Genomic DNA, 24250 nt, shown 5'->3' with positions numbered 1-24250 from the left:
ACAACGCCCCGACTAGAATCCCGGAGAACCTTCACGGACTGGACTGAAAGGTGTGTCCGAGTCACACCGGTTCTGTCAGGAGGACTCGGTCCAACACCCGCCAGAAGTATCGCACACTCCAACACGAGTATTTATTAACGTTTGACCCAAGGTTCGTCGGTGTTCATGGTTTTCACAGAATTTTATCTCTGGACAAAGCTTCATGTTCCGTTCAGCTGGACAAATCAAACATTACAACAGTCGTCTCACTCGGTGGTGCTCTAAAGTTTGTGCACCATTACGAATTTTCTATATTTTGGCATAAATCATCAGATGTGATGCAGCCCAAACCATGACACCACCACCACCACGTTTCACAGATGGGATACGGTTCTTTCTAGGGATGCGCCGAATGTTCGGCAACCGAAATTAATAAGTGAAAAGGCCGAATAAATTCGACCGAACAATGACGTGTTTGGTGACGTGACAAAATAGCCTAGCAACCAGAGCGAGACGCGCGAATTTCACGCCCTCGATGAAGGGGCGCGCGCATGCACGAGTTACGTGCGCTTCGGATGTTTACCGTGGACACGTGCGCTTGTTTTGTTTCCGTCACGTCGCGAGACGTAAGGGAGTAGAGTACGGAAGCAGGTAAAGGTGTATTTATTTGAGGGCAGGCGGACGAATCCAAATCGTAATCCAAACAACGTAGTGAAGACAGGCAAAGGTTTCGGGCGATCGGCAAACAGGCGTAAACGGGGCGAAGCAGGAATCAAAGCCGCGTCACAGAAGACAGGGTCACAACACGACAAGAAACATGAACTAGTACTACGGACTGGGAGCGGAAACGCCAGCGGGGACTAAACGAACTAGTCTATAGTTCAAACTAACGAAATCTATCAAGGAACAGAACATTAACAACGTATCCAACTCTACTGTATCTACTCTAATACTCGGCGAGGTGTACAGGGACGCGAGCGGTGAATATCCCCAATATCATCAGCCCTATAGAACCCAACAGAACCATTTTCTGCACTCTTTAATGCACTTCTTTATTGTAGGCTACAGAGTGTTCCGTTCTTTCAGCAGTCGGCTGTTCAAGGGGCTCAAAGATGACATCAATATATTTTTATTTTACTCATTTATTTATTTAAAGTTATATTGTGCCTTGTTGGTAGCCTGTGCCTGCTGGAATGAAAAAACAGTTCAGTGTTAAATATTTTGAAATGGTAGTTTTGGTAATTGATTTTTTTCTTTGAAAAGCAAGACAAAATAGTAAAACGCACATTTTGACTATTTAACTTATGTAATGGTGAAAAAAAATGGCAAAATAAATGGAAAAAACGCGTTCGGTATTCGGCCACGTTTGTCATTATATTCGGCTTCGGCTAAGAATTTTCATCCCAGCGCATCCCTGGTTCTCACGTGGGCCTCGCGGTCTACTTTTAGGAACTTGTGTGGAATATCCGATGATGTTTTAGGTCAAGTTTATTTCAACATTCAGTTCGGCTCGTGGTTGCTGAAAGTTTTCCGTAACGTCCGTTTGGGATCGTTCGGCCGAAACGTTTGGAAAGCTCCGTGTTCGATAAATAAACAAACAAACAAACAAACAAAAAGCAGTGTGTTCAAATTAAAATTCTTTATTCCTTTTTCTTTCACCAACCTTTCTCACAATGAAGCCAGACAGAAAGCTTTAAACTGTTCTTTTTGTTTTGTTTCATGGTTGAATTTGCAACTTGAATGAAAAAAAAACCAACAAAACAAAACAAAATCCAGAAAGTGAGCGAGCGAGCGAGCGTTTTGTTGTTGCACAGAGCGTATAGGAGCAGAGGCATTAGCATGCAGTCGGGTAAGCAGAAGAGTCCGTCGTTATCAGTGACAGAAGTGCTTGTGTGGTTCCACTCTCTCCCAGCAAGAGCCTTTATTGTTTTTCTTATTAACCCATATTTTCAAGAGTACAAACATGACAAAAAAAAAAGAGAAGTGCACGCTGACATGACATGGTTTCAATACCTTTTTTTTTTTTTTTTTTTAATTCATTATTATTTGTTGTTAGAAGAGCTGATCGAGACCGCTCTGTGGGAATGTAACATTTTCACTGGGAGAGAGTTATTTATTTATTTATCTATTTATCTGCCACTCTGCTAGTCCCACACGCCACCCCTGATCACATGGAACTAGGCATTAGACATGAAATTCTTTTTTTTCTTCCTCTAAATTTAAAAACCAGCCTCTTTTCAAGACTTACAGTCACCCAAAAAAAAAAAAAAAAAAAAAAAAAAAAAAAGCCCACACATTTACATCATTGTTCTCTGCTGGTTCTTTGGCTGGGGGATCATTTGCAAGATGTGAAAGCTTTGTTCTGCAAATAAGCGCTTCGAGCGTGTGTTTAGTGGTACGCAGGGGTGGAGGTTAACCGCTTCCTCCCGGCCAGTGGCCCGTGTGGACGGCGTGACTGACTGAGAGGTCCGCTAATTCATATACGCTAGCAGAGTAAACATAAAACCCACTCCCCGAAAATAATAATAATAATAATAATAATAATAATAATTAAAAAATAATAATAAAACAAAAAAGGAAATGTGGAACACAAAAAGAAAACCCAGAAGACAACGAGGAAGCCACCGGACAGACGCCAAGACGTGCGTGAGTGTGTGTGTGTGTGTGATCTGTCTGGTGGCAGCCAAGCGTCTGTTCACGCCATGAGAGACGCGGTTCTGCGGGCTGAGCCTCACTTCAGCAGGGCTTTTATCGCCTCGCTCTCTGCTGCCTCGAACGCACTCAGCCCGTCTGGTCCCTTCCTCTCCTTATCAGCACCCTGTACACACACACACACACACACACACACACGTTTTTCACGATAAATAGAATGTTTTGAGCTCATTAATGTGAACTAGGGTCATTACACAGCCCCCAGTCTCTACAATTGCATGGAGAATCTAGGAGGATCAGGGAAACAGCGGTTCCAGACAAAACATCTGGATAAATAGATCGGGACAGACAGAGAGAGAAGGGAGAGAGAGGACACAGTGCATTTGCATGTACTACACAAACACGTCCCTGCTGAACTGTCAGTCTATTAAATCTTCATGATGACTTGATGACAGAATAAATCTACGCCGTGAATAATGCAAGAGCGGCGTGCGGTGCGTTCGGCGTTTCTACCCGTCTGCTCGGTCCTGCTGTACGCAAACATTCTGCATGGCGTTCTCAACCGCCGCGTTCTCCATCATGACCAGCTTTATTAGGAACCCCCGTACATTCATGCAGTTATCTACAATCAGCCGATCTTTAGATTAGACACTGGTACCAGCCCAATCTGATACGAACACCACCACCACGGTTAAAGTCAGAGCTCGGCATTACGAATACGACAGGAATGTGTTCACAGACACCGAGCTCTGCGCACTCACGACTTCGCATGTCGGTTGCCCTGTGCACCGTTTCCTATTTCTGAAAATGACACACCGTTTGGGTTTTCCGCGGTGAAAGCGTAACTGACATTTTTAGATAAAGAGTAATATTCCGTTTTGTTCTCGGAAACCCCTCGAAGCCGACAGAAAGGCAACAGCAAGAACGCGGAGTATTTCTCCAGGCTTTCAGGGTTTTATCCACCTCCTGCGCGTCCGTGTGTGGGTTTATCGCTACACCAAGATGAAATTGTACTCAACATTTTACTGAATGAGGCCCCACTTCCCAGGTGTTTTTTTTTTTTTTAAGAACTCGCACCTTCATAAGTGCTGTTCAATACCTACTACAGTTTAAACTGCAGTCCTCCTGTAGTCTAAACCGTACATAATATTTAAAAAAAATAAAAATTCATTCATTTGGAATTCAACTGTCTGGAGCTACGGCTCGACGGGAGACCATTAGACAAGCGCTGTCGGTAATCATCAGCATTTTTCTCTTCCGAAAATTCCTGAGACAACAGCTGGTTCCCAGGTAAATATCGACACCTGATTTATGAGTGACAGATCTTCCTTCAGCGCATCAGCAGAACTCGACCACCTCCGCCTGGCATCGAATGGGACGGGTTCATCTTCTCCCAAACACGGCCCTTCTCCACAGCGGTATCAAAAAACTGCAGCAACGGCAGAAAGCAACTCGAACCCGTTCACTTAAAACCGACGCTTTCTTGACTTTCGCACGAGACGGGAGGCGAAAGATCGTTCCGGATTCACGTGTGCTTCACAGGGCTCGTACAGATGCTTCATCAGAAAAATTCCAGGACTTTTGAAAGACTTTTCAAGCACTAGGTTTCGTTTTCAAGGATTATACAAGAGCGGTCATGCAAACAAAATTCCAAGAAATGTAATAATAATAATAATAATAATATTAATAATAATAATAATAAAGTATCTCAAATGTTTGGTTTGCAAAGATTTACATATCGAAGGTGTAAGATTTATTATTTGATTCCTTATTATTTGTCTCTCTCATTAATCAGATTCAATCAAGGAGGAATAATCAATACTTCCCATACGCCAATAATAATAATAATAATAATAATAATAATAATAATACATGCAAACGATAAATTATAATCATCGTGTTTTTTTAACCACTGATGAATGAATGAATGATGGAAATAATAATAAATATGCTAAGACAGTGTTGTGTTGCATATTAATAACGGAGTGCCTGTAACACTCTCTGCAGCAGAGAATAAGCTCCGATGTTGGTCATTACGTCACGTCACAGACTGTGTGTCTGTCAGACGGTCACTTCCTGTCCCGTGTGAGCTACAACGAGGCTCTTAATTCGTGTGAAGCGAGCGGGCACTGCAGATACGCAGTGAAGTGCACCGGTATAACCGGACCAAAAAAAAAAACCCCCACAACAACAACAACAAAAAAAAAGTTAAAGGAGTGTGAAAAGTGGACCGGAGCGGTGTCGGTCACAACGAGTTAACGGATGGGTCTGCAGCGGGGTGTCGTATCGAATCCATGTCTCTGTACCTTCTCTAGTAAGATTCTGACGCAGGTGAGGTGACCCTCGTAAGTGGCAGACAGCAATGGAGTGATGCCATGTTTGTCTGGAGCCTGAGAGAGAGAGAGAGAGAGAGAGAGAGAGAGAGAGAGAGCGCGAGAGAGAGAGAGGGGGACATGGGTGTTAGTTTTAGTGCACAGGAAGTTACTGCTGGATTCAGCAATCTCCTGTGGACTGCTGGTTTAATCTTCAGCGTAAAGGCAGCGGGAGAACTGTACAGTTTCAACATGAGCTTACGTTCACATCTGCTCCTTTAGACAACAGGAACTCCACCATCTCAGCCTGGCCGCAGTCCGCAGCGTAGTGCAGGGGCTTTCTACCGCTCTCCAGCGTCCGGTTCACATCCTCATCCTGCAACACACACACACACACACACACAGTTTAAGGTACAGTTCTCAAAGTTTCCACTTGTATACCTTCAATGTTCACGGAGAGAAAATCAATACACCTTCTAAACGGTTTAAACTTTTTTCCTATGAAATTCGCAGACGGGATGAAATGTCAACACAAACACACACACACACACACACGGCAGCACCTCGAAAACCAATCAATGCGTGCTGCTGACCTCATCACCTCCGCTCTCTCCCACAACGCTGCCCTCCATCCCTTCATCCATCACTCGGGGAATTGTGTCCGCTCGAGCCAGCCTCTGAACTCCATACACACACATTTCTGCTGGATAAACGTTAAAGTGCTTCCCCCCCACCCCCCCTTAGCTGAGGTCTCGATCTCTATCTCCTTTCTGCTCATGTCTAGGTCTTCCTTCTGTGAGAACTCGAGCTTCTGGTTAGTTAGGTAATTAGGTGGATCCGTACACACCCATAGTCCCTCTCGCATTCTCGCACCGCAGGGTCTCTCTGTCTCGGCCACAGTGAAGACTCGCGTATATGCCTGCGAGATACAAACCACAGATGCCCTCTCACACACTGTGCATGCACAACCAAAACTGATCTGCAGTACTCGTGGCAGGTTTCTTCCTCCCGCAGAGCAGTCGAAGGTCGCTGGCGGTCACGAATCGTGCGCTGGAACGTTTGAGCACAAACCTTGTGCACTCGCGGAGGTAGTCCTGTGTCTGCGAAAACCGGCGTCGATGCGATTCAGCGCCATACTCTAATCAGCAAACGGCATCAAAAGCTTCTGCGCAGAGACGCTGACCAGATCGGCAACACAGATCAATATCTACTCCCCTTCGCACCATCTGGATATTTTAATAAAGAATGATTTCTGGCCTATGAGATTTCAGTACTTGGAGAAGTAATTGGGACAAACTGTCCTCTCAGCTGTTCCGTGGCCAGGTGCGCGTTATTCCCTCATTATTTCATGTATAGGTGAGCAGATAAAAAGGTCTAGAGTTGATTAAGCGCGGTATTCGCATTTGGAATCTGTTGCTGTTTAACTCTCACGATGAAGTCCAAATAGCCGCCACTGCCAGTGTCATCATGAGGCTGAAAAATCTGCAAAAACCCATCAGAGAGAGATACAGCGAGAGAGACAGAGACAGAGAGAGAGAGAGATAGCAAAAGAGAGAGAAAGAGAGTGAGAGGGAGATAGCGAGAGAGACAGTGAGAGAGAGAGCGTGAGAGAGAGAGAGACAGCCAGAGAGAGCGAGAGAGCGCGTGAGAGAGACAGCCAGAGAGAGACAGTGAGAGAGCAAGAGAGACAGTGAGAGATAGCGTGAGAGAGAGAGAGACAGCCAGAGAGAGAGAGAGAGAGGGAGAGAGACAGTGAGAGAGAGATAGCAAAAGAGAGAGAAAGAGAGTGAGATAGTGAGAGAGACAGTGAGAGAGAGCGTGAGAGACAGCGAGAGAGAGCAAGAGAGAGACAGCCAGAGAGAGCGAGAGAGCGCACGAGAGAGACAGCCAGAGAGAGACAGTGAGAGAGCAAGAGAGACAGTGAAAGAGAGCGTGAGAGAGCGCAGGAGAGAGACAGCCGGAGAGAGCGAGAGAGCGCACGAGAGAGACAGCCAGAGAGAGACAGTGAGAGAGCAAGAGAGACAGTGAAAGAGAGCGGGAGAGAGAGACAGCTGGAGAGAGCGAGAGAGAGAGCGATTGAGAGAGAGACAGCCAGAGAGAGACAGTGAGAGAGAGAGAGAGAGAGAGAACGCACATCAGGTGTGGTTAAATCAATTATTTTTAAAAAGAAAGAACCACGGGAAACAATTGTGGTGGGTGACAAGAATTCTTTCCCCGGTGAAGAAAAGCCATTTCAGAACAGTCAGCCAGATGAAGAACATCCTCCAGGAGGAAGGTGGATGTGTGTCTAAGCCAACAATCAGCAGAAGACTTCACCAGAGTAAATACAGAGGGTTTACCACAGGATGTACCAAAACAGGAGGACCAGAAAAACTGTATGGAGAAGGAAAGGAACTGCTCCTGATCTGAAGTATAAAACCTCACGTCATGGCGCGGGTGTGTACGACTGCCAGTGGAATCGTTTCCCCGTGTATTTCCTGATCACGTGACGAATGAGAAAATCGGCGGGATGAAAAAAGTGCCTAGTGTATTTATCTGCTCAGACTCAGCCAAATGCTTCAAACCCATTGGCTGGCGCTTCACACTGCAGATGGACGATGACCTGAAGCTTACTCTGAAAGCGTCCCAAGACTTGGGTCGGTCAAAAAGCCGATCACTTGAGCAGAATCCAGTTGAGCTGTATTTCACTTGCTGCAGGAAAAACCAGGGACAACCAGCCCAAGAACATGCAGCGACTGAAGACAGCAGCAAAGACCTGGCAGAACCCCGGTGTCTGGTGATGTACGGTCGATGGGTTCCAGGTTTCAGTCGTCGACTCCAAAGGACGCACGACAAAGAATTAAAAATGACCACTCAGTTTATGATCGTCAGCTTGTCTAATTACTTCTGGTGCCTTAAACGTGGGGGACAACATCTTAAAGTGCTGCAATTCTTACACCTTTCACCCAACTTGGATGTAAAGCCCCTGAAATTAAAGCTGCATTTTAATTTCAACTCAAGTACACTGGGGTAGACAGCTAAAATAACACTAGCTTTGTCAATGTCCTAATACTCATGCAGCTGACGGTGTGTGTGGTTAGCATTGGCAAGCGATTAAAGCGTCCAGGTCGTATTGAAAAGCACGAACGCGGACCGCGTTTGCGGCACCCAGTGGCACAAGTTCTCTATTTTCATTTCTGTGGTAACACCGGCAGGAAGAGGGCAACAGAAAGTTTACTTCCTGAAGCTACCTTACACTGGTAGGGCAGACCCCTGCTCCACAAATGCTGTAACCTCAGATGAGCTGCACAAAACTGTGAAAGGGCTGTGAAAAAGTATTTGCTCCCATCCTGACGACGTCTGTTTTTGTGTATAGCCCATACTAATTAGTTTTAGATCTTCAAACGAAATACAACATAAAACAGAGGCAACCCGAGTAAACACAGAATACAGTTATTATTATTGAAGCAAAGAAAAAAAAAAAAAAAAAAGGGGAGATCAGTCTTTCACTTACTTCTAGGACTAGGATTTACTCCTATTCTTTAGGATTTTCTGCTAGAGAACAGAATTCATGTTTCCCTCAATTACTGCAAGTTACCCAGACCCTGAAGCAGCATAGCATCCCCACAGCATCACACTGCCTCCACCATGCTCGACCACATTTATGATGATCTTTTTGTGGAATTCTGTGTGTGGTTTATGCGGACCCCTGTCTCAGACAGGCCCACTTTCGACTCATCAGTCCACAGAACATTCTCCCAAAAGGTTTGAGGATCATCAAGGTGTGTTTTGGCAAAATTCAGATGAGCCTTAATGCTGTTCTGGGTTAGCAGTGGTTTTCACCTCACAGCTCCTCCATGGAGCCATTTTCCCCCAGTGTCTTTCTGATAGTGGAGTCATGAACAGTGACCTTTATTGATGTAAGGGAGGCCTGTATTTCCTTTGATATTGTCCTTGGCTCTTTTGTGACTTCCTGAATGAGTAGTTGCTGTGCTCTTGGAGGAATTTTGGAAGGTCGGCCACTTCTGAGTTTTTCCATTTGGAGATAACGGCTCTCTCTGTGGTTCTTTGGAGTCCCAGAGCTTTCGAAATATCTTTGTAACCCTTCCCAGACTGATGCATTTCAATCACCTTCTTCCTCGTCATTTCTGGAATTTATTTCAACTTTGCCATAGTGTGTTACTCCGTAAGACCTTTTAACCAACTTCCTTCTGTTGAAAAAGTTCTATTTACGTGTTGATGTGATTGAACAGGGTTTGCAGTAATCAGGCCTGGCTGCGTCTAAGTCCAGATGAACCCCATGATCAATGCAGTTCCATAGATTTGGGGAATTATTAACTATGGGGGCAAATACATTTTCACACAGGCCCAGTTGGTATTGGATTTTTTTTTTTTGCTAATAAATAACATTGATCATTTAAAAACTGTATTTTGTGTTTACTCAGGCGGCCCTTGTTTTATTTTAGACATTGTTTTCATTTCTGAAACGATTTAGTATGGGATGTACACAAAATCTGAAAAAAATCAGGATGGGGCAAATACTTTTTCGCAACACTGGATGCTAGTACATGTTATTACTCAAGAATATGCCCAATAAAATGGGAGGCGAGAAAGAAAAGGTTTTTGAAATATATCGGTCTGGAAAGGGTTACGAGGCCATTTCCAGGGACTCCACCAAACCACAGTGAGAGGCATTATCTCCGAATGGAGACAACCCACCTACCAAAATTCCTCCAAAAGTGTATGGACGAATCATCCAGTAAGCCACAAAAAGAACCAAGAACATCCATGTGAATACCTTATTCACATAGATGTTCTTCTGGGTTCTTTTTAGCATTCGTAATTCCACCATTAGATAGAGACTGGGCAAAAATAGTATCCATGAGAGAGTTTCAAGGCAAAAACCACTGCCAGGAGGAACATAAAGGCTCGTCTCATATTAGCCAAAACCACCATGAACACCCACATGCCTTTTGGAATAACGTTTTGTGGACTGTTGAGTGGAAAGTGAAACTTTTTAGAAGGCACGCGTCCCGTTACATCTGCCATAAAGCTAAGACACGACAATAAGAACGTCACACCAAGAGCGAAACTTGGTGGTGGTAATGTGATGATGTTGGGATGCTTTTCTGCTTCCGGGCCTCATCAACTTCCCATAATTGACAGAACCCTGAATTCGGGTCCTACCAGAAAATCCTGAAGGAAGACGTCCAGTCATCAGTTCGTGATCTGAAGCTCAAGCGCAATCGGGTCATACATCAAGACAAGAGCAAAGCATACATAGAGCGGGTCTACCTCAAAAGTGGAGCGGCCTAGTCAAAGTCCTGAACCCCATCGAGATGCTGTGGCAGTTCGTGTTCGGAAGCCATCCAACATGGCTGAACGAAATTAATTCTGCACTGAAGACTGGGCCAGAATTCCTCTACCGCGATGTGAAAGACATTTCACTGAGAGAACACACGGCGAGTGCATTAAGAGAAAAAGAGTGTGTTGCAGTGCACCTGTGGTGAACAGTATTACATCTGAGGCGGTTTTTTTGTGATGCAGGGCCTGCTGTTGATGGATGGTCTTCGGTTACACACGTGTTGGCTGCTGTCATTTCTAATTAAAGCAACGGAGACTACAAACAGAAAGCGACCGGAGTAAAGCTCGCGCTATTCATCAACGCTCAGCTCAGGCATTAACAGCAAAAAGGGGAAGTTGAACCACGACCGCGCTGCGTATTTACCAAAAACAAAACCCGAAGACAAGATAAGACGGAAGTTTAGAACAAGTGTAGTCAGAATCCTAACTTCTGCTATCATACAATTGAAAAATCACAACTCCACCATGAACAAGATGAAACACATGGATCTGCTAACGTCTGGACTGTTCCGTTCTCACGTTCACCGCACGTAAAACCACCCAATATAAATTCGCACTTCCGTCAGTGGGTGCATCAGCATCCTCCTCATCCAGTTCTATAAAAGCTTCCAACTCCAGTTTACTTTTCTGCAGAAACAGGGTCCAGAAATAGTTTCTCAAGCACTTCCAACAGCTTGAGTACTGAATGAAGAAAAAAAATCAATCAAAGTGCAAGCTGGCCCTGGAACTTTTTTCAGAGCCAACCGGACATCTTTGGGATGAACTGGAACCGGAACCTCTTTGAAATCAGTGCCTGACCTCAACCTCGCTAATGCTTGTGCAGCTGAATGAGCACAAGTCCCCACAGCCACGCCCCTAGATCTAGTGGATCCCTTCCCAGAAGAGTGGAAAAGGGGACTAAATCTGGAATGGGACGATCAACAAGCACACCCGAGTTTTACTGTCAGGTGTCCACAAACTTGTGGTCATAGTGACTTGGATTCCTTCTTTCCTTTTAAGCTCCAGAGCTCGGATAAAACCACAAGAATGATCTTTTTTTGTTTTAAAAATGGAGCTAACAAACAATAGCAGCTAGTAAATTAATGCTAGCTAGCAAGTTACACACCCTACCTGCCTATCTACAGAGTCTCCTCCCATATGGTACACTGATGTTCTGAATATTTTGCAGCCTTCACAATAACAATAGTGCGTGTGTATCACACAGGTGTCTAACGTTCACACGGCCGACGTTTTCTCTGTTGATGCTCATCCGTAGATCATCACCATTAACGTTATTTTGTAAAGATCCGACACATTCCTTGTCGATCCAATTAATCCGAAATCTTTGGCGGAGACGTTTTGGTAACGCTAAACTGACTTTAAGAATACACTGGTACGATGTTAGCCAAGTCCAACGTACACTCGATCAATTTTAGTTTGCGTTAACGGAATGGAAAAGTTCTCCATTTACTGCGACAGAACGCGAGAACGCGTGAGATTGAGTTAAGGGGGCGGGGCTTCCAGGACATGTCTATTAATACTTAAGAGTTTAAATAAATAAATAAATTCATTCCAGAGTCACGTCGATTGGCTCATGTCTCGCTTTACTGGGGAGAGGACGACTGATCTTATGGTGAATTTTTCAGTGCGACCTCGTTCACTCCAGAAGAGCAGAAAACTGCCGTGACTAATTATTTATCCAAACGGTAATCTTGCTAGTGTCTCGTGGCGAGGGTTTCCGTTTTTGTTTTTTTTTAACTCTGGGAGGACACGCAGCTAACAGCCCCCTCATCTGATTAAAGTTTTACACTAAATTGTGTTTATTTTGTTCAGGATATTGGCTATTACAGTAGGAATGTGCCAGTGATTGAGCCGTTCAAAATTCACAAACATCCGCTAGGATAATGTAGCTCATGGGATGTAGGAATGCTCATGAAGACATGTGTATATTATATATATATATATATATATATATATATATATATATATATATATATATATATATATATATATATATATATATATATATACACATACACACACACATATACACACACACGTTTGATGATGCTTTAACATCTGCAAAATAATAATAATAAGAAGAAAAATATTTAATTTAACACTGAAAAGGTGGAATTTTTTTTTTATCATTTAGCAATTTTAAAGATTAAGTACAAAAGTTTACCAACAAACATTACCGGTTATTAAAGTAAATACAAATACATTTTTTAAATGTAATAAAAATATCACAAAATCTCAGAAAATCACATCGTGGCTTAATTTATTATGGTATAGAATTTGTATTGTTATATTTCCCCAGCGATCTGATACATTAATGGGAATTGATGCCATGTATCAATAATAAAAAGTGGTGTGTGTTTTTTTTTTTAAAGGATCCAACAACCAATCACTGATCACCATTCATCCCAACCGCCAATCACTGATCACCATTCATCCCAACCGCCAATCACTGATCACCATTCATCCCAACCGCCAATCACTGATCACCATTCATCCCAACCGCCAATCACTGATCACCATTCATCCCAACCGCCAATCACTGATCACCATTCATCCCAACCGCCAATCACTGATCACCATTCATCCCAACCGCCAATCACTGATCACCATTCATCCCAACCGCCAATCACTGATCACCATTCATCCCAACCGCCAATCACTGATCACCATTCATCCCAACCGCCAATCACTGATCACCATTCATCCCAACCACCAATCACTGATCATCATTGGTTGTTCCACCTATGCATGGCTTTATTCATCACGGTTTTAAAAACAATGCTTGTCCAGTTGTTCCATCCCTAACGGTTTCCTTCGTGTTCATTTCCCAACTGTTCACTACTTCATTGCTTCACGTCGTCTGCATCCTTAAAGCGTCTGAGATTTTAACGCAGTCGCATGTCATCAAAGACAAATGTTAGCATCCGTTAACTTTAATCGTAGGAGAAAAACGCATTCATTTCGAGCCTTTGCCGCTATTTTCGCCGTCCGCGTTTAAAATCGCAGGCAGTGACGTGGAAACGTACTATAGTATTTCGATGACGCGTCGGTGTCTCAATTACTCATGAGACTGTGTTCCTATCCTATGAGAAGATGCCGTCTCTTGATTAGTCATGACGGCGCGAGTGTGTGGCACGGCTTTCTTCGCAATGCTGCCAGGGCTAGACTCTGGCCGTGGGCGGTTGGTCGGCTAGCTACCACTCCGACACTTCTCCCATCCTCCCATCCACTGCCTCCGGTTCCTCCACGTTTTCCTCCATAGTCACACCACGGGGCTAACAGTTCAAATGGATGGGACAGAGGACCAATTAGCCCTGGGGATTCAGGAGACGTCTTCCACTTCGATAATAATAATAATAATATTATTATATGTACATTTGTATACATACAATTATACAAACTTACGATTAATCCAATCACATTAAATCTGAACAAGAAACCATTTAAGGTGTGACGTCATGTTCATTTAAGCCATGCGACACTCACAGTCATGCTTCTATACTGAATATCACCGCCGAGCCGATATTCAGTACGACAGCAAGTGGTTTATTGCTTTTACATACAGTCTCCTCCAAAAATACTGGAACAGCAAGACAGATTCTTTTGCTTTACACCGAAGACATTTGGGTTTGAGATCAGAAGATGAACATCAGACCATGGATCAGAATTTCAGCTTTCGTTTCCTCATGTTTACATCTAGACGTGTTGAAGCAAAAGGTGTCGTGTTCTGAGTTGTTTAAGTGTTCAAAAATACTGGAACATGCGACTGATAGGTGTTTCTTGGTGCCCAGGAGTGCCCTGTTAAATCGAATGTTTAAAGAAGTGATAGCAAAAAGTGTGGCGAAAGAAAGGATCTGTGAATTTTACAGAGAGGAACTTCATCACGCAGTAAGACAATGATTCAAAACAGAACAAAAGACTTTATGATGAGGAACGAGGGGAAGGTTTTAGACTGGCCAAGACTTTAACCCAACTGAGCAGCATCTCACCTCCTGAAGAGGAGACTGAAGGGGAGACTGAAGGGAGAAACCCCCCGAAACAAACACACCACCTGAACGAACCCGTGGTAAAATCCTGGAAAAGCTTCACAAAAGAAGAAACCAACAGTTTTGTGAGCAAGTGTTATGCAAGCGTTATTTACTTGAATGTACTATTTTTCAATAGACTATATATTCGCTCAACTAAAATTCGGGTGGTCCGTCACTGAAGGCGCCGAGTTCCGAGTCGTTCATCACGCCTCGATGTAAATATGAGGAGACGAGAGCTGAAATTCTGATCCGTCGTCTCGCACCGTAACATCTCTCTCACTGTTCCGGTGCTTTCCGAGGGGACCGTGTACGAGGAATTCATATCGAGTAACTGATCACGGAGAAGAGCCACGGTCACGTTCTAGCCTGCTCTAACCCGGCATCCCTTCATCTTTATCCGACGAGCGTTCAGGAATCACGTCCGTCGAAAAAGCCACATCGTTCGCCACGTCCGACGACGACGCTAACGGATTCGAACCTGGAAGGCGGAATTTTTTTTTTACGTGGTGAACACGGTGAAACATAACCGCTCGTCCAAACAGACCCGAACCGTCGTATACGAAGAAACGCGACCGGCGCGCGGGCTTCACGGACGCGTTACTCGCTCGGACAAAACTTCCGTTCTCTCTTTATTCGGAGCGTCTTCGGAAATCCTTCCTGCTCCATGTAACTCGTTTGGATAGGCAAATGAACCCGGCGATTCGGGGAGTATGCAAATCGGCACGTTACGTCATCGAGCGACTGCTCGAGCTTGGTGCGACTTTCCCCTGAAACCTTAGTGCACGTTAATCCTGTTTAAGGGGGTCGTATTTATTAGTTTATTATCGTGTGTGTTATTTATTATCGTGGTTATTAGTGCGCGCTAAGATGTCCGACTCGAGGCCTGACTGCGTGAACCGGAACAGAAATGGCTGATTCGTGTGGGGCAAACCGATACATCATAACACGCCCACTTCACCCATCCATCCATTCATCCGTCCATCCATCCACACTCAGCTTCCCAGTCACGGCCGAGAGCTAAATATTGATGCTCTTCCCCCAAAAAACCCCCTCCACCACCTTGTTATGAATGTCACACAATACCGAGAGATTAATATGTTAGCTACTAGACAGAGCAGCTTGATTTTAGCTAACAGGGCCTGATAAAGAGCAACACGGCTAGCTAGGCTTTTTGTTTCCTCTACAGTTATTCCGTGAATAAATCCACCGTCTCATTACAGCAGCACCGGTTAGTTATTAGCAAGCTAGCCTAAAAAAAACACACACACACACACACACACACGTTCAACTTCTCCTGCTTGCTTTGCTAATTAAGTTAATGTTTACAAAACCGCATGTGGACCCCTGAAGTTCGCCGCTAGACGTCAGAACGTTCATACAGCCTTTATTATTATTATTATTATTATTATTATTAGCTCAGGTTGTGCTCAGCGCGTTTCTCCATGAATTCAGCCTTTCCGCTCCAGGCTCCTACCTTTTTCAGTAACGTCTTCACCTCGTCCAGGTCACCATTTTTCAAAGCCCACATCAGCTCCTTGTCGGCCATGCTCTTCCACTTCTGTCGCTGTGCAGCGGAACTCACCGGCGGATCAGCTAGAAGCAACAATCCCAGCTAACAGTTAGCACTAGCGAGCTGTGACAGTTGGCTAACTTCAGACAATTCAAATCCTTTTATTGTTGTTGTTATTATGAGTATTATTATTAGTATTATTATTATTATTATTATAACAATGCACGCGCTATTTAACCACGTGTAAAACGCGAGCGCGTGAACACTAACCGAACACGGTAACAGGTGACTTACTGTGTTTAACAGGGCGGATATGTGATTCGGAACAAAGTTTCAAAGACGTTAGAGAACGGGATCCGCCTTAGCACAGTGAAATTACCAGCTTCCGGTTCTGCGGGTTGGTTTGATTTCAAAATAAAAGTCGTTGCTGAGGCCGAGAAAGTCAGAATCAGAATCGATTTTTGAAGACAGGTAATCTGATTTGGCAAGATATGCTAGGTTGGACACACGCACACCCATTTAAATATAGCAAGTCACGTACACCTCTTACAGCTTTAGAAGTACTGTTAATTCACAGTTTTGTTTTGTTTTGTTTTTAAGACCATCCCATTTATGCAAGGCTTTTATTAAGAGGCTAATGAAATGATATAGAATCACATGAAAGCAAGTCTTATAATACAGCAGACCTGCCAACGCTAAGATCCGTATGCTCGACTAAAACCCTTAACTCGTAATATCTCCTGACCTCTAGCTTGGAAAAACCCAAGAAGACACTACTACCGATCTATGCCACACAATTAACTTGGGATTAATTTGGGATTTCCTCAACCCCGAGTTCAGCAAGCGACGTCAAATCAACACAGCTGCATTCTAGTTGCAACTTGTAATTCTCCAGCTACAACCGGTAAAACCAGCTGAAAATGCCCCTCAGCTTGCAATTTCAACTGGTCAGCCTTCTCAAAATACCAGTTTCGTGGCCGATGAAACAGCTTGAGATCCAAGATTCGATTCTGTAAGTCACCGTTTCCCAACCCTGGTCCTGGAGTACCCCTTCCTGAGTTGAAGTGGGTATGTTAGAGCAGGGAAATCAGTAAAACACACAGGGCAGGGGGTAGTCCAGGACCAGGGATGGGAGCCTGTGCTGTACGTAAGTGTATTTCATTTCCAAACAGGAAGTCAGCGTGTCAATGGGCTTGATTGAACGGTCAATAATATGTGAGATATGCCACACTTTCTGTTGTGACTTAACAGTAGTTTAGCAAAGAGTTACTAGTACCACTTCCAGCAGCAACCTTGGTTTTCCCCAGGAGACCTCCCATCCAAGTACAAGACCCAACCCTGCTTAGCTTCAGTGGGAAACCAGGCAAGAATCACAGGGAGATACAATGCTGGCATAGGTGCAACTGAATCCCTTCCTGAAACTGCAACTGCTTCCTTCCTGAACGATTCAGCGTATGACAACATTTTTATATTCGCAAATTGCTTTTTTGGAGGAATTGAACTCATGGAGATCCAAATTTTTTATATCTTGGCTGAGTTGCTTTTTTCCCCCCATGGTATCAAGGGCAAAAAAACACTGGCCCTAAATACATCCACAGGTGCACTCTAAATTCATTGCTAATTATGACAATTGGCCAGTTAGAAGCTTCTAAAAGTCTTTAAATCTATTTCTGGAGTCTTCCAGACTGTTTAAAGTGACAGTTAGCTTGGTGTACTGTACGTTTTGCTTGTATTTTCTCATTTGTAAGTCGCTTTGGATAAAAGCATCTGCTAAATGAATAAATGTAAATGTAATGTAAATGTAACCTTTTGACCCTCTGGAATTCTGATATAGTGAATTATATATAGTGAAACTGAGGTAGAGTATCTTTAGACAAGGTATATGTAAACGTTTTGCCTCAACAGTACTAATCCACCAGCACTTAAGTTGTAGCAGCTGATTGGTTTTATTAACACCAGGGTGTCCCATAGAGATGCATGAATCCAGGTGATTAATTTCTCTCGTAGCCGAGGCAGAACCTATCACTCGTCATGGGGCATTGGGATGTCAGCGTTTGATCTGCATTCAGCCTGGTCTCTTGGTCTGTGTCCCAGGAAATGGCACTGATGAAGCATGATTTCGGGAGGATGACTTCTGTATCCTCCTCTCTCTTGACTGCTCGGTCCATTCCGGATAAAGAGTTGGCTTTAATGTTCTTTGACCCAGGATGATATGAGAACTTGTGCTGAAATCTGGAAAAGAATATGACTCAGTGGGCTTATCTTTGGTTAAGTCTTTTTGCTGTTTTGAGATATTCAAGGCTCTCAAGGTGGTCTACTGTATGTGCATAATGAAGGGGTATGCAATATCTTCCGATCAGTAATTCCACTCCTCTAGCGTCAGTTATACTGCTACAATTAAAAAGAATTGATTTCTCGATTTCAGTCATTTGGGAATTGAGAGTCGCCCAAGCTTTGGACTCGATTCCATGCAGTGACGTTGTGGTTTTCCAGCACCTATTCACACATACAGTAGAGCGCTGTCCTGTCTAGACAGCAGGTCTGAAAAATGCATCGCTCCATTGCACACACATCAGTAGTCTGGCAGTAGCACTTTGGACAACAAAGTAAATCACTGACCACATTCAGGAATGAGATGTTTGGGGAACAGGTTAGGTTATGGTAGCCTGGATATGTTTAGCATATATATAGATATATTATGTGTGTGCTTAAGCCTTAAGAAAAATCTGACACAAAGCACTAAGGGTATAGAACTCTGTTGTGATATCATCCATAAATACTGAATAGCTATTTTTTAAATTCAATTCAATTCAGTTTTATTTGTATAGCGCTTTTTACAATAGACATTGTCTCAAAGCAGCTTTACAGAAATATCAACACGGTATACAGATATTAAAGGTGCGAATTTATCCCAACTGAGCAAGCCACTGAGTGGCGACGGTGGCGAGGAAAAACTCCCTAAGATGTTTTAAGAGGAAGAAACCTTGAGAGGAACCCGACTCAGAAGGAACCCATCCTCATCTGGGTAACAACAGTTAGTGTGAAAAAGTTCATTATGGATTTATATGAAGTCTGTATGGTGTTAGGAGCAGCCGTAGTCCCAGCAGTCTGGAATTAAAGAAGATTTGAGCTCCATCCAGAGGCAGAAAGGATCTGGATCTCTAGTATCTCCATAAATTCGTGTGGGGCTCGGCGAAAGGAGAGAGGGAGAAAAAAGATAATTATGACTGTGAAGTAGTAGAAATGCTGGGTGATTATAAGTAAGGCTTACATTAAAATCTTCAAGATGGCAAAAGTTTTTATAAAGTATATTGTGTTGCCTTTACATTTTGCAGGAGTGGCCAGTGTTTTCTTCTTTCCAGTCTCGTGGAGCTACTTTGGGTTACAAAGGAGCGTGTCAGACTTGTTGATCAGCCAAATAGTGAGACGTTGGCTTAGCCCAATCGGCTTTAATAGAAGCTTACTTATTAAGGAAGCACAAATGCCAGCCAAACAGTGGCATGTCCAGACCAAGTTCATAAGAATTAGTCCTGAGGAATTGGGAAATACAAAACATTCTATATTTTATTTATTATATATTATGTATTTTATATTATACACAGTATTAACACTCTCAGAACACAGCGACAGTTCTTTCTCATATTACTGCTACACCCCCAAGTACAGCTGGGATTGGACACTGATTACATTACAATGTGGCATGATGCAACACGATGATGAAAGTGGCATGCAATGCCGTGGGGAATTACATCCACTTGTGTTACGAAGTCAGCATTTAATTCATACAAAGCTACCGTGCAAACTTTCCCCGAGGAGATAAAGTGAAAAGAGCGCAATACGAAGAAGGCTTTGCTTTTCAGTGCAGCACGTCGTCCTCGGGTCACACGCAAAAAGCAATACGGTTTGTGCATTGCATTTCGTATTTCCCCCGAGTCAGTGGTACGGAATCGTCTCCGTAGCATTACACGACAAGAAAAGGTGTTACTTTGAGTTTTAATTATTCAGCACCGCACTTTTTTCAGAAGTTTTGACTGCAAAAACATTCATTTGCTTTCATACAAAAAAAAAAAAAAAAGGTTCCATCTAGCACCCAGTTTGTCCCTTTAGGGGAACACACAACGGTTTAGAAATCCAGAACTGTTAACCATGCAGGAACCCATCTTGCATATTTGTCAGACACAGAAACATTATGCACTCCACTCAGAGCATATAAAAGATGCACTGTCTGTCTCTCTCTCTCGCTCTCTTTCTCTCAGTGCCTCACCTCATCCCCCTCCTCTCACCTGTCTCATTACCATTTTCATTACCTCTCCTTGTTTCTGGATGGGTCTGTGTAATGAAAACACACAGAAAAGCCTCAGACTGAGATGGAGAGAGAGAGCGCGAGAGAGCGTGCCAGAGAGAGAGAGTGTGCGTGTGTGAAAGGCTAAATGAACCGCTAATGACCTTGCCAGATTAAAGTTGATGCATAAAATATGCCCAATCGATAAAGTGCGGGACAGAGTGTGCAGTTCGCAACCCGCTAATCGGTTACAGAATCCTCTCATCGTGCCCTTAACTCCCCTCTCACCCCATGGTGAAGGCGCACAATATGTTTTATAGCATATTTCTGCTATAGCAGAAAAATATGGGCAATAAAACTCTGTAACATTGTCATTACATGAAATAATCGCCTTCTCAGGGCAAAATCAATCTGGTCAAAGGACCACAAGGCTGACTTTAACAAAAAATTCAATACAACTGTGGGCACTGAATAAAAACCAGTCCTCTCTAATTGCTTTTGCTTTTCCTTGACCACAGCAAGAGGACAGTAATGATATGTCTTGGATTATGACTAGTCTAGGAAAGATACCAAAGTTAGGTTCCTTGTTTTGTAAACTGACATATGATAATCTCCCAGAGGTCAATTCTCCATGTAGAGCCCACTTAACCTCCTGAACATCTGCTTTTGAGTTATTTATGGCCAGACAATTATGTTAATGGTTTCAGTAGATAGTTGCTGTAAAGGTACGGTGCAGGTACAGTACTGCTACGTTCAGTGTCATTCCACTGTTCTTATGCAAAATCGGCTTTATTGTCCAATAGGACCCCTTTACACAAAATTATAGATCAACAGGAACTACAGGAACTGCTGCTGAAGCAATATATTTTCCTATCACTTGAAATGTGTACTGTATAAAATAATAAAGCTCTTCAAACACAATGGAACACAAATCATCATCATCAACAACAACAACAGTCATTACAGGAAATAATATCCTGTTGAAATGAAACACGTACACAATAGCCAAATAGGACACGATAGCAGGAAACAGTTATTTATTTTTATTTCTCTTTTATTGTCTTAATTAGGGGCAGGGAAAACATTGTGCGTGAAAATGTTAGAGGGATCATATAGCTTTCAATGAAAATAAACAGCATTGGGTAAAATGGCCTTCAGGGGGCTCATGGCCTCATTTCTATCAGACCCCAACAAATTTACCACTCTGAATATGTTCTTTCCATCTTGCACAATGGTGAGATAGAAGACCCTGCAGTTCTATTAAACATTATTTCTTGTTTAGAAAAAAGAATAGCTGCCTCCTTCAAGCGCTGGGCCACTTGCATTGCAGGGCATTGCTAACATAAGAAGTCTAGTTGTGACTGATGCCCCATCAGAGTGATTTACAGAGACATTTACAGCATTCAGCAGATGCCCTCATCCAGAGCAACTTACAACGTGTTTAGTAGTCTCTATCAAAAAGACATCTTCATGCTATTTCACTAGTTCTGGGATTAAGAAGGGGGCCTAAGTTAATATAGTATTTACATGACAAGTTTTTTTTTTTTAATAATAATAAAAAAACTATTTTAAATAAAAGCACTTGGTGAAGAGGTAGGTCTTTAGTCTTTGTTCGTTTGAACCAGGGGGAATTCATTCTACCACCTGGGTGCCAGGAGAGTCTTGGTGTGTGTTTTCCTTGTCTCTTGATAGATAGTGGGTCTGGAAGGAACAGAGTGCAGAGTGGGAAGTCGTATGTGCTTTAAGGCGGGTAGGCGGGTGCTGGTAGGTTTTAAATAACCACCACAGACACCTCATTTACAGACTTTAGAGCTGAGTGGTGCTACAGGGTATTGGGGGACGTGTTTTCAGAACCCACCAACCAGCTGGAATTTAGGAAGATTTCTCTGAAAGTTCTTCTCGCATGTTTCTAGACGTTTCCACAGGCTGGTCCGCTCAGACAATGAAGTGACAATCAGTTAACTATCAGGGCAGCACATGGTCAAGCAGCTCTGTGTGCCTTTCTGCCTTGCACAGAATAACCTCAGGTGGGCCAATCCATGACAATCTTCACTAAAAGCAACTCAGCCTTGGCTGTTCACTGGTGTGAAGGATGGAGTGTTGAGATGGCATGTACGTCCAGGGTAGTTGTCTGCACACAGAGGTGTTAGCCCGGAACTGGGAGACATTTAGCGAGGCACAGATGGCAGATGGACCTCTTTGCCAGTGTCAAATTAGTACATTGCCGGTTGCAGTTCTACCTAGCTTATTTATTATGCACAGCTAAGCCTAGGAGCCCTCATTGTGGCCCTAAGATGGCCATCAAGATACTGGTTCCCATTGCTGATTACTCTAGTTGTCAGAACACCTGGTGGTTTCCTCCTAAATGGACAGGAACATTTGGCACACTCAGCCGGGTCTCATGCGCCTGTAAGTGCCCCTAGCACAAAGGCCTTGTAAGCCCTTAAGTGGAAGTTCTGTGAACTTCATCTATTCATCATTGTCTAGACACAGTGCACTGCATAATTCCTAAGATCCTGAGCTTACTTCAGAGACTGCTAGATAGCTTCAAGTCTCCATGTGCACTGAAGGTATATGTGACAACCATTTCTGCACACTACAGCATGATGGATAGCATCTGTCTATGGGAGCATAGATTTATTACTGCCTTCCTAAAGAGGCAAGGCATCTCCCACCACCATGGTCCACTAGAAGTCTGAACCCCCCTTGTCCTGGAGTTCCTTAAGGACCCCCATCTGAGTTTATGCATGATGATAACTTGAAATGTGTATCTCTAGAAACTGCCTTCCTGCTAGTAGTCACTTCAATTAAAAGAGTTAGGAAATTGTATGTTCTGGCAGTAAGATTGTGTTGCTGGCCAGACTCTGGGTTGACCTTGCGGTTAAATCCAGGATTAATGTAGGATTTCGACCCAACTATGTGAATCAGTCAAATGTTGGGAGCAGAGAGGGTTAAGGGCTTTGCTCAAGGGTCCAACAGTGGCGGCTTGGCAATGCTTGGGCTAGAACACTTGACCGCATTTATTTGATCCTCAGACATAAGCAACTCTCTTGTCTAAGCAGAAGCTGGCAACTGGATGGTGGACATCATCACCTTGAGCAGGCTGAATGCACATGCCACTCTACAAGGAGCATCTTCTCCTCCTTTTTAGAGGTGTGTAACTACAGAAAGTCTGTGCTACCTGGGCATCACCATGCGCTTTCTGCTGATTCTGTAAGGTTAACATTGCCCATACAGTGGTGTGTGCAGCGGTTATCTCTGAACACAATTCAAGGCAGTCCTATGGTGAATCCTGTTCCTCATGACATTGTTGGGGTCTGTTACGGAGGTCTTATAAACTGCCACTGCCATGTTTGAATGGGTGATATAGAATACTGGTGCACATGTAACTGTGGTTCATTGAACCCTTGATAACTTCCAGGGTTCCTTGTCTTTTGAACTTAACTCACTTAGAAGGTTCTATGGAAAGATTGCTGTACAGGGTCAGACTTCAATGCAAATACTCAGTCATATATCACTAGTGTATGGTAGACATGTTCTGTACACCTCCTCTGGCAGTTACACAGGTTCACATTTGCTACCTTTAATTGGCACAATGTAAATACTAGTCTGCAAAGTCTGCTTTTTTGGTTGATTCTGTTTGTATTAGTGGGAACATTTGTATTCTTTAGTGGGAATTTTGCACTTTCATACATTTATAGTGCACCTTAAATACTTATTAGTGTGTACTGCAGACCGCATCCTCTCCATTTTCACCCAGCACTCTCCCATAATGACACTCTCTTCATCCATCACTCAGAAATGTCCACTCAAAGCTGTCCCTGGACTCTGTAAATCTACACATATTGGACGTGACAATTTCATTATGAGCCAATCAGATGCCCCCAAAACTAATACTGATGCAGATCCATCTCTGTTCATGTGTTTCTGTTTCTTTCTATCTTAGTTTCTGTATCTCTGATTCTCTCTGTTTTCTTTGCTTTTATGTCTAGATGATGTTAAGATCTCAGTAAGAAAAATAGCTTATTTTGTTCTGGTTTTTTTTTTTCCATTACTGGGAAGATTTGTACTCTGTTTTATCCAGCTGTACCTTAAATACTTACTGGTGTGTACTGCTGACCTCATTACCTCAATTCTCTCCCAG

At 43.4% G+C, this 24250-nt stretch overlaps 1 protein-coding gene across 1 annotated transcript; it reads right to left on the bottom strand.

The window, feature by feature from the left end:
• Positions 1–1599: 1599 nt before the first annotated feature.
• Positions 1600–16237, bottom strand: mtpn (myotrophin). Its single transcript, XM_017486075.3, has 5 exons — positions 16119–16237; positions 15789–15907; positions 5206–5319; positions 4938–5021; positions 1600–2797 (listed from the first exon to the last, which is right to left on the bottom strand). Exons 2-5 carry the CDS (start codon positions 15858–15860, stop codon positions 2711–2713), a joined length of 357 nt encoding a protein of 118 aa, XP_017341564.1. The 5' UTR covers positions 15861–15907; positions 16119–16237; the 3' UTR covers positions 1600–2710.
• Positions 16238–24250: the final 8013 nt, after the last annotated feature.

Source organism: Ictalurus punctatus, chromosome 14 (genome assembly GCF_001660625.3).
Source record: "Ictalurus punctatus breed USDA103 chromosome 14, Coco_2.0, whole genome shotgun sequence".
NCBI classification, from domain to species: Eukaryota; Metazoa; Chordata; class Actinopteri; order Siluriformes; family Ictaluridae; genus Ictalurus; species Ictalurus punctatus.
This window is presented reverse-complemented; position numbering and strand designations above follow the sequence as displayed.

Coding starts and splice junctions, on each gene's coding strand:
- mtpn (XM_017486075.3), bottom strand. CDS start 15,860: ATGGCCGACAAGGAGCTGATGTGGGCTTTGAAAAATGGTGACCTGGAC. Junction 5,022..5,205: donor CTAAAGGAGCAGATGTGAAC/GTAAGCTCATGT, acceptor TCTCTCTCTCAG/GCTCCAGACAAACATGGCAT. Junction 2,798..4,937: donor TCAGAATCTTACTAGAGAAG/GTACAGAGACAT, acceptor GTGTGTGTACAG/GGTGCTGATAAGGAGAGGAA.